The 18559-nt window shown below is 44.5% G+C and overlaps 1 protein-coding gene across 2 annotated transcripts in view; it reads right to left on the reverse strand.

Annotated features, from left to right (window-relative positions):
* The window catches only part of LOC130295278 (complement component C6-like), an 87302-nt gene that overhangs the window by 47776 nt on the left and 20967 nt on the right, over positions 1-18559 (reverse strand). For both annotated transcript variants that reach the window (XM_056545889.1, XM_056545881.1), the window contains exons 2-6: positions 17778-17929; positions 17521-17677; positions 8187-8331; positions 3144-3282; positions 2771-2918 (exon numbers count right to left, since the gene is read on the reverse strand). In XM_056545889.1, the coding sequence (XP_056401864.1) occupies positions 2771-2918; positions 3144-3282; positions 8187-8331; positions 17521-17677; positions 17778-17920 (732 nt within the window). In that variant the 5' untranslated portion in view covers positions 17921-17929. The remainder of the gene's footprint in view (positions 1-2770; positions 2919-3143; positions 3283-8186; positions 8332-17520; positions 17678-17777; positions 17930-18559) is intronic.

Below are 18559 nucleotides of genomic sequence, written 5' to 3' on the forward strand. Positions count from 1 at the left end.
TATTGGGTTGGTCATGGGCAGTGCCTGGTTTCCTCCAGACATGATGCTGCCCCCACCATACTTCACTGTAAGGATTGTATTGGGTTGGTCATGGGCAGTGCCTGGTTTCCTCCAGACATGATGCTGCCCCCACCATACTTCACTGTAGGGATGGTATTGGGCTGGTCATGGGCAGTGCCTGGTTTCCTCCAGACATGATGCTGTCCCCACCATACTTCACTATAGGGATGGTATTGGGCAGGTGATGGGCAGTGCCTGGTTTCCTCCAGACATGATGCTGCCCCCACCTTACTTCACTGTATGGATGGTATTGGGCAGGTGATGGGCAGTGCCTGGTTTCCTCCAGACATTATGCTGCCCCCACCATGATCACTGTAGGGATGGTATTGGGCAGGTCATGGGCAGTGCCTGGTTTCCTCCAGACATGATGCTGTCCCCACCATACTTCAGTGTAGGGATGATAATGGGCAGGTGATGGGCAGTACCTGGTTTTCTCCAGACATGATTGTGCCCCCTCCATACTTCACTGTAGGGATGGTATTGGGCAGGTGATGGGCAGTGCCTGGTTTCCCCCAGACATGATGCTGCCCCCACCATGATCACTGTAGGGATGGTATTGGGCAGGTGATGGCCAGTGCCTGGTTTCCTCCAGATATGATGCTGCCCCCACCATGATCACTTTAGAGATGGTATTGGGCAGGTGATGGTCAGTGCCTGGTTTCCTCCAGACATGATGCTGCCCCCACCATGATCACTGTAGGGATGGTATTGGGCAGGTGATGGGAAGTGCCTGGTTTACTCCAGACATGATGCTGCCCCCACCATACTTCACTGTAGGGATGGTATTGGGCAGGTGATGGGAAGTGCCTGGTTTACTCCAGACATGATGCTGCCCCCACCATGATCACTGTATGGATGGTATTGGGCAGGTGATGGGCAGTGCCTGGTTTACTCCAGACATGATGCTGCCCCCACCATGCTTCACTATAGGGATGGTATTGGGCAGGTGATGGGCAGTGCCTGGTTTCCTCCAGACATGATGCTTAGAATTGAGGCCAAAAGGTTTCATTTTGGTTTTATCAGACCAGATAATCTTGTTTCTCGCAGTCTGAGAGTCCTTTAGATGCTTTTTTTGCAAACTTCAGACATCTTTTGTGTGTCTTTTACTGAGGAGAGGCTTCTTTCTTACCACTCTGCCATAAAATCCAGATTGATGGAGGCTGCAGTAATGTTTGAACTTCTGGAAATTTTTTGGTAACAATTGGGTTCTTGGGAATTTCTCTCACTTAGGCTCTTCTCTTCCATTACTTAGTTTAGTGGAGCAGCCATCTCTAGGAAAAGTCCTGGTTGTTCCAAACTTTTTTCATTTAAGAATCATAGAGACCACTGTGCTCTTGTGAACATTCAGTGCAGCAGAAGCATTTTTGTCCTCTTTTCCAGACCTGTGCCTCCACACAGTCCATTCTTTGAGCCCTACAGGTGGTTCTTTCCGCCTCATGGCTTGGTTTATGCACTGATATACATTGTCAGCTTTGAGACCTTATATAGACAGGGCTGTGTCTTCCCAAATCCTGTCAAATCATCTGAATTTACCACAGGTTACTCCGATCAAGGTGCAGGTACATCTCAGAGATGATCAAGAGAAATGGGAGACGCTTGGAAGCAAATTGTCAAAGCAAAGGATCTGAATACTTATGTCCATGCAAAATGTTATTTTATCCTTTTTAATACATTAGCAAAACCTTATAAAGTTCTATTTTCACATTCTTATTATGGGGTATCAAGTGCAAATTGATGGGGGAAACACAAATTATTTTGACTGCAGCATTAGGCCACATAACTAAATGTAAAAATAGTGAAAGATACTTTTCAAATGTATTGTACATCTATCCAGTTCATTACCCTATAGTGTTGATCCAGAGTAAAACAAAAAGACCCTATGATTTAGAAGCCAAAATTCCTCATTTTAGGCAGAATTTTAAAAAAGGGGTTATCCAGTAATAAAAAAAACAGACCAAATTTCTTTCAAAGACCGCCCCCTGTCTGTCTCCACTTTGGGTGGGGTATTACAACTTTGCTCCATTCACTTAAATGGAACTGAGCTGCAGAACCATGCCCAATTTAGAGACAGGCAGGGATATAATTTTGAAAGAAATTACCTCTGTTTTTCAATTCCTGGATACAGAATACAGAATACATGCCTGAATCAACAACCCTTCTCTGAAATCAAGTGACTACAACCTTTAATGTTATATATTACACTATAGAAACCTTCTTTATCTAGACGTAAAGGATGCCCCCTTATTATAGATACAGTATTGGGTATGAATAGGTTATGGGAGAGATCTCTGTACTGTCCCCTGATATATTTAGTTATATATGGTTATATATTTAGTTATATATGGTTGCCCATATATGTCTGATAGACATAACAGCATTTTTTTTATGACAGTATTTTATAGCTCAAAATCTGAAGGTTTTACTTCCCTCTGCTGCCTTTCGACAATTTACATCTCTCTCAAAACTGAGTTAAAAGCTGCCGCTTCATCCCCCTCCTACTCCTTCCTTTGTGTCCCCCATTAAATGTATGGATATTTGAGGCGCACAAAGAGGTTTCTTAACATTTAAACTTTCCCCTAATTCAATCTACCTAAAAGTTTCATGTATTATGTAAAATGATAATAACAAGTGATGCTTAAATAATAAAAAAAATGTTTTTAGTCAACAATGGTTTCATAGACTTATCAAGCAAAAAAAAAACTCTGCACACCTGAAATGTGATGTTTTCCAAGTTGGCGGACAGCCGATATAACTTCCGGTTTGGTCCTGTTCCATTACCAGAAACTGTTTCTTGCCTTCCTCCAAAAAACGAGTTATCGAGGACCTCACCTCCCATCTCCCCAGACAGGTAGTTATACCTAAAGCCACAAGACATAAAGTTACAACATGTACAGCAAAGGGGGAAGACAAGACAGATTGACTGGATATACAGTGAGTAAGGTGCCCTGGGATTTCTCCAATATTAGGACTGCTTCTGCTTTCACACAATAATCGGTCAATGTTAGAGCCAAAAGTTCGATTAGGGAGGGAATACCAGTGGAAGAAATAAGAAATTGAATAATTTATTTGGCGCCATGATTTACCCATTTCCCATCAGCTGCACCCCCGGGATGTTCTCAAAGCTCCTTTTGGGCTCTATCTTCTTCCTACAGCCTCTTTCATCTGAGTTGTCTCCACAGTCATTGTCTCCATTACACTTTAGCTTTGGGTCAATGCAGCGACCTGTTCACAAAGAACAATTATTTCTTCAATTTCAACATATTTTATAGAAATTTTATTAAATTTTTTTTAAAATAAAGACCAATTTCCACTTTCATGGATCCTTACAAGGGTTGACAAAAGTACAAACACTAGAGGTGTAGATCCTCACCTGGTGGGGTCTAGCATCAATGATTGTTCCACCCCTCCAGGTACAGGTCAGTTCTACACCTGCAATGACGTAACAGAGGAGGACATCTTAAGGATTACAGACTTCCCTTTCATTTCCCCCCATTTTTTAAGGAAATACTTTGCACTATTTTATTTACCTTTATCCGCTGACAAATGAGAGAGGTAGAAAGTCATGAACAATAACTGAGAAATTAATGGCAATGAATCGCAAACCATCGGGGGGGGGGATGGGTGGGGGGGGGGGAGGTTCTGTAAGGGGCCTGGCTACTCATCCAGTCTTGGCACACCCCAAGCCCCACCATTGAAATCGGGTTCAGTGACAGTCTGCTCAGCAAATCACTGGCCGAATGAGTAGCAAGCTCAGCGACAAGCAGGGCTCTGTGCACTGAGGACAAGCAGGGCTCTGTACACTGAGGACAAGCAGGGCTCTGTACACTGAGGACAAGCAGGGCTCTGTACACTGAGGACAAGCAGGGCTCTACACTGAGGACAAGCGGGGCTCTGTACAATGAGGACAAGCAGGGCTCTGTGCACTGAGGACAAGCAGGACTCTTACACTGAGAACAAGCAGGGCTCTGTACACTGAGGACAAGCAGGGCACTGTACACTGAGGACAAGCGGGGCTCTGTACACTGAGGACAAGCAGGGCTCTGTACAGTGAGGACAAGCAGGGCACTGTACACTGAGGAGAAGTGGGGCTCTGTACACTGAAGACAAGCAGGGCTCTGTACACTGAGGACAAGCAGGGCTCTGTACACTGAGGACAAGCAGGGCTCTGTACACTGAGGACAAGCAGCGCTCTGTACACTGCGGACAAGCAGGGCTCTGTACACTGAGGACAAGCAGGGTTCTGTACACTGAGGACAAGCAGGGCTCTGTACACTGAGGACAAGCAGGGCTCTGTACACTGAGGACAAGCAGGGCTCTGTACACTGAGGACAAGCTGGGTTCTGTACACTGAGGACAAGCAGGGCTCTGTACACTGAGGACAAGCAGGGCTCTGTACACTGAGGACAAGCAGGGCTCTGTACACTGAGGACAAGCATAACTCGATACACTGAGAACAAGCAGGGCTCTGTGCAGTGAGGCTCTGTGACATGCACCCGGCGCACACAGCAAGATGATTGACAATCCAGGAGCCTGTACAGATCCCTGCTTGTCCCGCCCTCACTTCCTGTATTTTGTCTCTGCACAGAGACACACAGGCAATAGCTGCAGGGACAGCATTTTTTCACCTAAAAATATACAAATTTGTTTAACCAATGTAAATTACAAATATACATATAATGACATTATGTACATTATATAAGAAGTTCGTGCTAATGACAGGTACACTTTAAATAGTGAAATATTAGAACTTGTAATTCTGCCTTTTTTATCTGCTGTATTCTGTTAGCATCTGCTGGGGAACAAAATTATCCGAAACAGAAATATGTTTGATGGATCTGACTGTTCCCTTCATGTCCAGAAACATCAGAGGTGATTGCAGTTATTATCACAAGAGGAACAGACGAGCGGCTCCTTTTGCAGTGAACAGATGCTCGCCGGTGTCTCACTAGGTTATCGCCGCTTCCTCTAAGTAAACAAATTGTTTTCTAGAACTGCACATTTAAAATACTAGAAAAATTATGTTTCAAAACTTTACAGGCAACAAAGCAAACAGAAACAAGAAAGATAAGAGATCTGGTGTAAGGTATCTGGACCAAAACACAGCAAATACCTGCTCCGTAACACAGTTCAAAAAAGTGGCCCACACCTCAGGCGGCAGTGTCCATGAGGAGGATAGGTGTAGTAGTTTAGGGCATCTGGGGCACCTTCTTTATACTGCACCCAGCTAGATGTCATAAAAGTAAGTACGTTACATATTATTTTACTGTGTGTTGAGATGTTACAGTGGTTATGCAGCTTCTCTTTTGTTTTGCTATTTTTTTAGTTCATTATATTGTATAGCCCTTGGCAGAATTAAAGGGGTTATCCAGGAAAAAAAACTTTTTTTTGTTATATATCAACTGGCTCCAGAAAGTTAAACAGATTTGTAAATTACTTCTATTCTTAATCTTAATCCTTTCAGTACTTATGAGCTGCTGAAGTTGAGTTGTTCTTATCTGTCTAAGAGCTCTCTGATGACACCTCTCTCGTGAATTGTCCAGAGTAGAAGCAAATCTCCATAGCAAACATCTTCTACTCAGTGCAGACAAGCAGAGGTGTCAGCAGAGAGCACTGTTGCCAGACAGAAAAGAACAACTCAACTTCAGCAGCTGATAATTATTGGAAGGATTAAGATTTTTTAACAGAACTCATTTACAAATCTCTTTAACTTTCTGAAGCCAGTTTATATGAAAAAAAAAAAAGTTTTTCCCTCGAATACTCCTTTAAGGTTCCCAATCCCTGCCTCTAAAGAGAGGATGTGGGTCCGACAAGGTATTCTAAGAATACCTCTCCTTCCATTAGCTAGGCCTCACCACCTGAAGCCACTTGGAGTATGATCAGTGAATATAAGCCTAAACATTCCACATTCCGGATCATACCTAGTCATATCTAAGGAGATACAGGAGAAGTTATATTGGTACTCCAGTGGAAAAAAAATGTTTTCAAATCAACTGGTGCCAGACTGGAAAGAACTACACAACTTCCTCTGTAGTATACAGAGGAAAGTTGGGTGTGGTTTTACAACTTGGCTCCATTCACTTCAATGGAACTGATTTGCAGAACCACACCCAACCTGGAGACAGACAGGGAGCATTTTTTGAAAGAAAGCAACTCTGTTTTCTTATTCCTGGATAACCCTTTTAAAGGAAAACTGTCACCAGTGTCACCTGCACTAACCTGTCGGTACTGACAGGTAGTGCAGGTGACACTGATGAGAATGGTACTCACCTTGTCCCGGTCCGTGGCGGGGATCTCCTGTAATCTTCTCCGGTATCTTCGCTCCGGGCACCTTCTTGGGGCACGGGTGGAGCTTAGTGACGTAACAGCTGCTGCACAGGACCCTGCAGAAAGCAGTGGTGACGCCACTAAGCTCCGCCCATGCCCCAAGCCGCTGCTGCTTTCTGCAGGGTCCTGTGCAGCAGCTGTTACCTCATTAAGCTCCGCCCATGCCCCAAGCCGGTGCTCGGTGCGAAGATACCGGAGAAGATTACAGGAGATGCTCTCTGCTGGGTCCCGGGTCCTGGGAACAGCAGCGGTTACGTCATTAAAGGGGTACTCCGGTGGAAAACTGTTTTTTTTTAATCAACTGGCACCAGAAAGTTAAACAGATTTGTAAATTACTTCTATTAAAAAATCTTAAAGCCACAGTAGAGCCCCGGGAGGAGCTAACTCAGTCTCTTTCCTTACTCTCTTGCTTCCTGCTGAGGTCCAGTGCAGTCGAGTCTAAGTGTGTGTCCGGAGTCATAGGAGGCCTCAAGTCAAGTCTGCAGCCACAAGCTACAAGTAAGCCACAGTCTCAGTATTGTCAGTCACAGTCATCATATATCAAGTCAACACGGTCTGCATAAAATTTACCCCATCTACTACAAGTCCCATCAAGCCCTTAAAGGAGTAGTCCAGTGGTGACCCAGTGGTGAACAACTTATCCCCTATCTTAAGGATAGGGGATAAGTTGCAGATTGCGGGGGGTCCGACTGCTGGGGCCCCCTGCGATCTCCTGTACGGAGCCCCGACAGCACGCGGGAAGGGGGCGTGTCGACCTCCGCACGAAGCAGTGGCCGACACGCCCCCTCAATACAACTCTATGGCAGAGCCCAAGCGCTGCCTTCGGCAATCTCCGGCTCTGCCATTGAGATGTATTGAGGGGGCGTGTCGGCCGCCGCTTCGTGCGGGGGTCGACACCCCCTATCTGGCTGGAGAGCCGGGGCCCCATACAGAGAGATCGCAGGGGGCCCCAGCGGTCGGACCCCCCGCGATCTCAAACTTATCCCCTATCCTTAGGATAGGGGATAAGTTTTTCACCACTGGACTACCCCTTTAAGGTCTCTGAGTCACCTCCTTGGGCCCTGGCTGAACTGTATAGACTTTTCCACCTGTCTAACCTCAGTAAAGCTACCAATGTCCCTAACTTGGCGTCAGAGTCATTATTGCCCCCGTGCCTAGCCCAGGATCCAGCGTTATACCTTCGGGTGGTATTGAGGATTAACCACGGCCTGGCGTCACGAATACAAAGGGTAATGCCATCTGCCCCTAGGGTAATTCCATCTGCTCTTGGCATCACACCCTCTACCACATCTGTCTCTGGCTACTTTATGTGCATGACCCCACCAATGGAACTGCAGCCAACATCAACCATTAGAACTAAGCACAAAGGTACTGGGGACTATTTCTACCATCCTCATCCTATGTGTAACCCCCTCTTTATTGCACCAGCCCAGGTAGTGTGGAACCCCAGCCACCATGACCACTGTTCCACTATAAACTCTATGCTACATGACTGTGAAAACTGAGGGACTACACCCTGATCATCCATACATCTGCATCCCACTTGGCTGCTACACATTGACTATTTAGCTGCAATTAAAGGGGTACTCCGCCCCTAGACATCTTACCCTCTATCTAATCCCCTAGGATAGGGGATAAGATGTTTGTCTGTGAGGGTCCAGCCGCTGGGACTCCGGCGATCAGATATCTTATGCTTTGGATAGGGGATAAGATGTCTAGGGGGAGGAGTACCCCTTTAAGTACCATTATACACTGCTATCTCTCTTGTCACATATCTAGTTATAGTAATAACCATTTCTTACCTGTGTCACACTGGAACTTTTTAGTGCAGTCTGCTTGTTCTATGTTACACAGTTTTGTTGGGACACAAGGCCGGGATTCTGACAACTGCCCTGCACAGCTCTGCCCTCCAAACTGAGATGGACGTTCCAATGATCGAACCCGGAACTGGAAATGTAAAGGTTAATGTGCAAGATATGGCAAAAAATCAATCCGTAAAGGTATATTCTGCACGTATAGTAATACCCTCAATGGTATATACACATGCATTGTTACATTTGTCATGATCATGGACATACCGATGGGGGAGATTTATCATAACCTGTCCAGAGGAAAAGTTGCCGAGTTGCCCATAGCAACCAATCAGATCGCTTGTTTCATTTTGCAGAGGCCTTTTCAAAAATGAAAGAAGCGATCTGATTGGTTGCTATGGGCAACTCAGCAACTTTTCCTCTGGACAGGTTTTGATAAATCTCCCCCATCATGTTTTTATTTAGAAGGATTCGCTGCACATGAGCAGCAACAGGTCATATGGTGTCTGTCCATCATCATGATTGTAAAAAAGGAAACTACAGTGATCCCTCAACTTACAATGGCCTCAACATACAATATTTTCAACATACAATGGTCTTTTCTGGACAATTGTAACTTGAAACCAGACTCAACATACAATGCTACGGACAGTCCAGATCTGTGAAACGTGTCAATGGCTAGAAGATCTCACCAATCAGAATGGGCCTTCACTGGTAAAACTCCTGTATTACTGAAGTGCATGCACTGACTGGTGTCTGGCATGTTCTGTACTCTTTACCTGTGCCAGGGATAGCTGCTCCTTTGGACACCAGGGGAGGGTGGCTCCATTTTACATTTTTAGGACAGGACCCTGAAGAAGCTACTGTCCTCTACATAGACCAGTGTTTCCCGACCAGGGTGCCTCCAGCTGTTGAAAAACTACAACTCCCGGCATGCCCGGACAGCCTTTGGCTGTCCAGGCATGCTGGGAGTTGTAGTTTTCCAATAGCTGGAGGCACCCTAGTTGGGAAACACTGACATAGACAGTGATTACAGCTCCCAGCAGCTCTTTCTTACTTCTATATGTAAGGATTTGCTTTATCTCTATTCGTTATCTACTTATTTTTTTGTTTACTCCTCACTTTTTCCTATTTTTGGATGACATTTTGGGGGCTTCAGAACCAATTACCAGGTTTCCATAGAGTTATGGTCTCAACATATGATGGTTTCAACATACAATGGTCGTCCTGGAACCAATTAATATTGTAACTTGAGGGACCACTGTACTGGTATTAAATGCAATCGGTTACTAAACATTCAGCTATTCCTGCTCCATACTTCAAGCACTGAAGGGTTTTCCTCTTTTTTGTGAATAAACCTTAAAGGGGTACTCCGCGGGAAAACTTTTTTTTTTCTTATAAATCAACTGGTGCCAGACAGTTAAACAGATTTGTAAATTACTTCTACACAACTTCCTCTGGAGCATACAGCAGCTGATAAGTACTGGAAGGATTAAGATTTTTAAGTAGAAGTAATTTACAATTATGTTTAACTTTCTGGCATCAGTTGATTTAAAAAAAAATGTTTTCCCATGGAGTACCCCTTTAAGGTGTTTCTGGTGACTTTTCAGGGTAAATTGCCCTGTGTGTGCACATGAGGAGCAGCACTATTTCTATAACTTGTATATGGTATTTTTCAGCAGATTTCTGTCTTCAGGCTTCATCTATAATTTGCAGTTCTTTCAGAGCTGATGGGCGGAGTCTCCCCCCTCCATAGACTTGTATTTCTTGTCTTGCAGACACAGGACAAAGCTGAGCTTATTTTCAGAGAAGAATATTTGAGCAGCAGGTGGGTGGGTGGGTGGGGGCAAAGTTTGTTTTAATAACAGTGCCTGTTTAAAGCGTTACTTTAAAAAAAAAAAAAAAGCACAGACATGTCAAAATTTTTATTATTTGAATAAAGAATTAATAAAAAAAAAAAAATATTATTTGGGGTCTGGGAGAAGCATGTGCCTTAGTGCTTTACTCCACGGCTCACTGCTCTCTCCGACTCGTTGCTTTGTAGACAAACTGATTCCAGAAAGGTCTAGAAAAGACAGATGAGTCTGGCAGAAGTTTGTCCCATTAAAGGGGTACTCCGGTGAAAACCTTTTTTCTTTTAAATCAGCTGGTGGCAGAAAGTTAAACATATATGTAAATTACTTCTATTAAAAAAATCTTTATCCTTCCTGTCTTTATTAGCTGCTGAATACTACAGAGGAAATTCTTCTTTTTGGAATGCTCTCTGATGACATCACGAGCACAGTGCTCTCTGCTGACATTATTATAAAATTAATAAGACTTTATTTATTCTTGTCCTTAGTGGGATTTGAACCCAAGTCCCCAGCACTGCAAGGCAGCAGTGCTAACCACTGAGCCACCATGCTGCCCTTAGCATGCATCTGCTATGCATGGTTGCTAAAATGGACAGAGATCAGCAGAGAGCACTGTGCTCGTGATGTCATCAGAGAGCATTCCAAAAAGAAAGGAATTTCCTCTGTAGCATTCAGCAGCTAATAAGTACTGGAAGGATTAAGATTTTTTAATAGAAGTAATTTACAAATATGTTTAACTTTCTGCCACCAGTTGATTTAAAAGAAAACAGGTTTTCACCGGAGTACCCCTTTAACCCCTTAAGGACGCAGGACGTAAATGTACGTCCTGGTGAGGTGGTACTTAACGCACCAGGACGTACATTTACGTCCTATGCATAACCGCGGGCATCGAAGCGATGCCCGTGTCATGCGCGGCTGATCCCGGCTGCTGATCGCAGCCAGGGACCCGCCGGCAATGGCCGACGCCCGCGATCTCGCGGGCATCCGCTATTAACCCCTCAGGTGCCGGGATCAATACAGATCCCGGCATCTGCGGCAGATCGCGATTTGAATGAATGATTGGATCGCCCGCAGCGCTGCTGCGGGGATCCGATCATTCATAACGCCGCACGGAGGTCCCCTCTCCTGCCTCCGTCCGGCTACCCGGCGTCTCCTGCTCTGGTCTGTGATCGAGCAGACCAGAGCAGAAGATGACCGATAATACTGATCTGTTCTATGTCCTATACATAGAACAGATCAGTATTAGCAATCATGGTATTGCTATGAATAGTCCCCTATGGGGACTATTCAAGTGTAAAAAAAATTTAAAAAAATGTAAAAGTAAAAGTAAAAAAAAAGTGAAAAATCCCCTCCCCCAATAAAAAAGTAAAACGTCAGTTTTTTCCTATTTTACCCCCAAAAAGCGTAAAAAAAATTTTTTATAGACATATTTGGTATCACCACGTGCGTAAATGTCCGAACTATTAAAATAAAATGTTAATGATCCCGTACGGTGAACGGCGTGAACGAAAAAAAAAAAAAGTCCCAAATTCCTACTTTTGTAATACATTTTATTAAAAAAAAATTATAAAAAATTAATTAAAAGTTTTTCATATGCAAATGTGGTATCAAAAAAAAGTACAGATCATGGCGCAAAAAATGAGCCCCCATACCGCCGCGTATACGGAAAAATAAACAAGTTAGAGGTCATCAAAATAAAGGGATTATAAACGTACTAATTTGGTTAAAAAGTTTGTGATTTTTTTTAAGCGCAACAATAATATAAAAGTAGGTAATAATGGGTATCATTTTAATCGTATTGACCCTCAGAATAAAGAACACACGTCATTTTTACCATAAATTGTACGGCGTGAAAACTAAACCTTTCAAAATTAGCAAAATTGCGTTTTTTGTTTTAATTTCCCCACAAAAATAGTGTTTTTTGGTTGCGCCATACATTTTATGATATAATGAGTGATGTCATTACAAAGGACAACTGGTCGCGCAAAAAACAAGCCCTCATACTAGTCTGTGGATGAAAATATAAAAGAGTTATGATTTTTAGAAGGCGAGGAGGAAAAAATGAAAACGTAAAAATGTAATTGTCTGAGTCCTTAAGGCCAAAATGGGCTGAGTTCTTAAGGGGTTAAGCATGGAAATGGCTTAAAAGGAAACTGATTAGCATCACCCACACTAACCTGCTTATACAGGGTAATAGTGTGATTGATGCTGATTCAAATGCAGGTTAACTAATCTGATGCGCCATTCCCAACATATGGCTAAAACTCCTAAAATATATATGAGCTTATTGGTGCACTCAGGCCGCTCCACAGCCCCTTATCACACCATTCTGCCCGGCATCGGCCTTGTGAGATCCCCCTCTTCTTTAATATTCATATTTCTCTCTTTAGCACAGCGCCAATATGTGCTATGACCTTGGGGAAGTGGCGCATGCGCGCTTGTCGTACAGGCTGAATGTAATGACAAGGTCACAGATTGTATCGCCACCTACTGCAGAGAGAATTATAATTATTTATAACTGAGGGGAATATTACAGGAAAAGGTAAACTGCGCTGGAATCGGCATTGCCCGGACTATTACCTGTATAAGCAGGTTAGTGTGGGTCTTGCCGCTGTCTGTTTCCATTATGTGGTGGCCCAGTACAGGAGTTGCTACCCTGTATCCTTACTGCCCTGTCAGGCAGCCTCCCTGCAGTGTCCCTGTTCTACTGTAATGGTATATTATCCCCTATGTAAAGAATGTTGTATCTTTAACCCCTTAAGGACCGTTTTTCCGTTTTTGCATTTTCGTTTTTTGCTCCTTGCCTTTAAAAAATCATAACTCTTTCAATTTTGCACCTAAAAATCCATATGATGGCTTATTTTTTGCGCCACCAATTCTACTTTGTAATGACGTCAGTCATTTTGCCCAAAAATCTACGGTGAAACGGAAAAAAAATCATTGTGCGACAAAATTGAAAAAAACACAGTTTTGTAACTTTTGGGGGCTTCCGTTTCTACGTAGTACATTTTTCGGTAAAAATGACACCTCATCTTTATTCTGTAGGTCCATACGATTAAAATTATACCCTACTTATATAGGTTTGATTTTGTCGGACTTCTGGAAAAAATCATAACTACATGCAGGAAAATTAATACGTTTAAAATTGTCATCTTCTGACCCCTATAACTTTATTATTTTTCCGTGTATGGGGCGGTACCATTTTTGCATTGATAGGACTTATTGATCACTTTTTATTCATTTTTAAATGATATAAAAAGTGACCAAAAATGCACTATTTTGGACTTTGGAATTTTTTTGCGCGCACGCCATTGACCGAGCGGTTTAATTAATGATATATTTTTATAATTCGGACATTTCCGCACACGGTGATACCATATATGTTTATTTTTATTTACACTGTGTTTTTTTTGTTATTGGAAAAGGGGGGTGATTCAAACTTTTAATAGGGGAGGAGTTAAATGATCTTTATTCACTTTTTTTTTTCACTTTTTTTTTGCAGTGTTATAGGTCCCATAGGGACCTATAACACTGCACACACTGATCTTCTATGCTGATCACTGGTTTCTCATAAGAAACCAGTGATCAACGATTCTGCCGCATGACTGCTCATGCCTGGATCTCAGGCACTGAGCAGTCATTTGGCGATCGGACAGCGAGGAGACAGGAAGGGGCCCTCCCGCTGTCCTGTCAGCTGTTCGGGATGCCGCGATTAGCCGCGGCTATCCCGAACAGCCCGACTGAGCTAGCCGGCCACTTTCGGTTTCACTTTTAGCCGTGCGGCTCAGCTCTGAGCGCGCGGCTAAAGGGTTAATAGCGCGCGGCGCTGCGATCGGCGCTGCGCGCTATTAGAGGCGGGTCCCGGCTTCACTATGATGCCGGGCCCGCCGTGATATGACGCGGGGTTACTCTGTAACCCCGCGTTATATCAGGAGAGCAGGACCAAGGGCGTACCTGTACGCCCTTGGTCCTTAAGGGGTTAAAGGGTACCTTTCATCAAAAAATCTTTTCATATATTATAGATTAATGTATGCAGAATAACTTTCCAATTGCATGTTATTAAAAAATATGCTTCTTTCTATTTAATTTTCCACTTTGAAAAAATGACCACTAGGGGTCTCCCTACCAGTCCTTTTGTATAGATTTCAGACTCATGCAGGAGTCCTAAATCTCAGACTGCAGCCGGAACACAGACAAACTCACCACTGCACACTGCCAGGGATTTTTTCCGTGTCCTGGCTGCAGTCTTAGATTTAGGACTCCTGCATGAGTCTGAAATCTATAAAAAAGGACTGGTAGGGAGACCCCTAGTGGTCATTTTTTCAAAGTGGAAAATTAAATAGAAAGAAGCATATTTTTTTAATAACATGCAATTGTAAAGTTATTCTGCATACATTAATCTATAATATATCAAAAAGTTTTTTTGATGAAAGGTACCCTTTAAGAAAGGTTAGCATGTGATCACCAGTTGTCATGTGAGTTGTCATATGATTGTTACCCGGGAGGTATCAGTGACCAGGTGACTTAAAGGGGTACTCCGCCCCCAGACATCTTATCCGCTATCCAAAGTATAGGGGATAAGATGTCAGATCGCCGCGGTCCCGCTGCTGCGCAGAGCGAGTTCGTTCTGCACGTAATGACGGGCAATACAGGGTCCGGAACATCGTTGTGTCACGGCTCCACCCCTCGTGACGTCACGGCCCACCCCCCCCCCTCAATACAAGTCTATGGGAGGGGGCGTGGTGGTCGTCACTCCCCCTGCCATAGACTTGCATTAAGGGGATGGGCCGTGATGTCACGAGGGGTGGAGCAATGACGTCACGCTGCCCCGTCACCTGTATCGCCCGCCATTACGCACAGAGCGAACTCACTCTGTGCAGTAATGATAACACAGTACCGCAGCGGCGATCTCCGGGGTTCCCAGCAGCGGTACCGCGGCGATCTGACATCTTATCCCCTATCCTTTGGATAGGGGATAAGATGTTTAGGGGCGGAGTACCCCTTTAAGGATGACCAATGGGACCCCACCAGATTCTCCCCCATAAAAGCCCTGGGAGGAGTCTCTTCTCTCTCTTAGTTCCTGAGTCTTTGCTGAGGTGCAGTCGAGCCTAAGAGTCTGGAGTCATAGGAGCCTCAAGTCAAGTCTTCAGCCACAAGCTACAAGTCTACAAGTAAGATACAGTCACAGCTTAGTCTGTCTCCAGTCAAGTCAGTCACTGTCATCTATTGTCAAGTCAACGTGGCCTGCACTAAATTGTCCAAAACCACTGCATGTCTCAGCAAGCCCAAAGGTCTCTGAAGTCACTGGTCACCTCCGTGGGCCTGGCTACACTGTATAGACTGTTCCATCTGTCACTCAGTAAAGCTACCGTTGCCCGGAACTTGGTGTCGGAGTCATTATTGCCCCCATCCCTAGCCCAGGATCCAGCGGTATACCTTGGGGTGGTATTGAGGATAAACCACACCCTGGCATCATGAATACAAGGGGTTAATGCCATTTGCCCCTAGGGTAATTCCATCTGCCCTGCATCACACCCTATACTACATCTAAATGGTTCGTCCAACAAATATCTCACTGAGGATTTCCAACAAATAAACCTATTTTCAGCTTGGTAATAAATTGACATATACTGTATAAAGTTAGCCCTGGTGGTCCAAATAAAGGTTCTTATGCACTCATTTGCTATTGTTCATATAGATTCCTCTGTCCTAATTCAGATGTCACTATTCTGTCCAGGCTCCCCTGTCCCCTCCAGACAACTTGATCTCTACCAGACCATTCTGTTCTAATCTTAACCCCTCTGTCTCCTCCAAACTCTTCTGTCCCTTCCACACTGGTTTATCCCCTCCATACCCCTTTTTGCCTTCCAAACATTTCTTTCCCTATCCAGACCCCTCTGTTCCCCCCAGACCCCTCTGTTCCCTCCAGACCCCTCTGTCCCCCTCCAGGGTCCTCTGTCCCCTTCAGACTCCTCTGTCCTCTCAACACTCCTCTATTACCTCCAGACCTTCCTGTCCCCTCCAGATCCCTCTGTCCTCTCAACACTCTCCTGTCCCCTTCAGACCCCTCTGTCCCCTCCAGACTCATTTGTCCCCTTCGAACCCCTCTGTCCCCTCCAGACTCCCCTGTACCCTTCAGACCCCTCTGTCCCCTCCAGACTCCCCTGTACCCTTCAGACCCCCTCTGTCCCCTCCAGACTCCCCTGTACCCTTCAGACCCCTCAGTCCCCTCCAGACTTCTCTGTCCCCTCCATACTCATTTGTCCCCTTCAAACCCCTCTGTCCTCTCCAGACTCCCCTGTCCCCTTCAGACCCCTCTGTCCCCTCCAGACTCATTTGTCCCCTTCGAACCCCTCTGTCCCCTCCAGACTCCCCTGTACCCTTCAGACCCCTCTGTCCCCTCCAGACTTCTCTGTCCCCTCCATACTCATTTGCCCCCTTCAAACCCATCTGTCCCCTCCAGACTCCTCTGTCCCCTCCAGACTTCTCTGTCCCCTCCAGACTCCTCTGTCCCCTCCAGACTTCTCTGTCCCCTCTATACTCATTTGTCCCCTCCAGACTCCTCTGTCCCCTTCAGATCCTTCTGTCCTCCTCCAGACCTGTCTGTCCTCTTCCAAACCCCTCTGTCCTCCACCAGACTTCTCTTCCCCCTCCAGACCTCTCTGTCCCTCCAGATTCCTCATCCTTATCTCCTAAGGTATTTAAATGATCTGTAAATAGATCTTTTTAACTACTGGACAGATTTATGTGAGTAAAAGCTTGTGAGGCCGGGTTTGCACTTTGCAGTTTAATCCTGTTCTTAAAGTTTTTTTTCTTTTTTTTCTTTTGTTAAATGGCAAGACTTATAACCATAAGATGAAAGCTTTTAATATATACCCACTTCTGCTTAAAAAACACAGTTCCACTGTGTAAACCTGACCTCAAAGGGGTTCTCCAGCCAAAGACATCTTATCCCCTATCCGAATTTTTAGATCAACTGGTGCCAGAAAGTTAAACAGATTTGTAAATTACTTCTAATCTTTCCAGTACATTTTAGGGTCTGTATACTACAGAGGAGAAGGTTTTCTTTTTGGAACACAGAGCTCTCTGCTGACATCATGATGACAGTGCTCTCTGCTGACATCTCTGTTCATTTTAGGGACTGTCCAGAGCAGCAAATGTTTTCTATGGGGATTTTCTCCTACTCTGGACAGTTCTTAAAATGGACAGAGATGTCAGCAGAGAGCACTGTGGTCATGATGTCAGCAGAGAGCTCTGTGTTCCAAAAATAAAACCGTTTCCTCTGTAGTATTCAGCAGCTAATAAGTACTGGAAGGATTAAACATTTTTTAATAGAAGTAATTTACAAATCTATTTAACTTTCTGGCACCAGTTGATTTAAAATAAAAAGTTTTCCACGGGAGTACCCCTTTAAGGCAATAGTCTGTACCAATATATATATGATTGTTATTACATATCTGTGATTGAAATACCTGCTTCTTCAGACACGGATCACAGTCGGACCAGGGCCCGAAGTCTCCCAGCTGACAGTTTATTGGACAGGACTGTTCATTGCAAGATCGACTCTCATATTTTGTACAAAGCCGGTCACAGTTGTTTTTTCGGTAGTGTTCATCATAGACAATATTCCTGTGATAGAGATCATTTATACTTCAGAATATAATCTGTATCTATTGCATTTTTATAAGATTTAATTTTACGTAAAATTTTCCAAAAGTTTCGGACCTACCGAGCTCTGCTCTGAGTTCCATGTTCACATGTTTTAGAGCAACTTGACCAAGAGGCCCAGGGATAATGTTCACAAAAGCATGAAGACGCCTTCCCCAAAATGGAGCTTAAGAGCAAACATACGACAAAAATGCTACAATCCATTGAGATTTACTGGAAGATAAAAGACAAAAGGGGGACATGTATCAATAATGGTGTAGCAATGTGTGATTTTATGTATGTTTTTTTGCGTCAAATGGAGCATATTTGCGCCAAAATTATCAATTGTCGTACGCAAGTTTGTAATTTTGGCACAAATGTAGCCCTACAAAATGCACAGACCCCAGAATTCCAGGCAGTAAATCTGACTTTGGGACGTTCTTGTTACCCCGAGCGCACCGGGTCCCTGCTCCTCCCCGGAGCGCTCACGGCGTTCCCCTCTCTGCAGCGCCCCGGTCAGACCCGCTGACCGGGAGCGCTGCACTGACACAGCCGGCGGGGATGCGATTCGCATCCCAAGCTACTCACCTGTGATTGGTGCCTGGCCCAAATCAGTCTAATTAGCTTCCACCTGCTCCTTGCTCATATAACCTCCCTTCCCAGCATTGCCGGATCTTGTTGCCCTTGTGCCTAGAGAAAGCGTTTACTGTGTTTGCCTTACCAGTGTTTCCAGACCTTTTGCTATCACCATTGACTACGAACCTTGCCGCCTGCCCTGACCTTCTGCTACATCTGACCTCGCCTCTGTCTAGTCCTTCTGTCCCATGCCTTCTCAGCAGTCAGAGAGGTTGAGCCGTTGCCAGT

The sequence above is a fragment of the Hyla sarda genome, chromosome 1, assembly GCF_029499605.1.
Source record: "Hyla sarda isolate aHylSar1 chromosome 1, aHylSar1.hap1, whole genome shotgun sequence".
Taxonomy (NCBI): Eukaryota; Metazoa; Chordata; class Amphibia; order Anura; family Hylidae; genus Hyla; species Hyla sarda.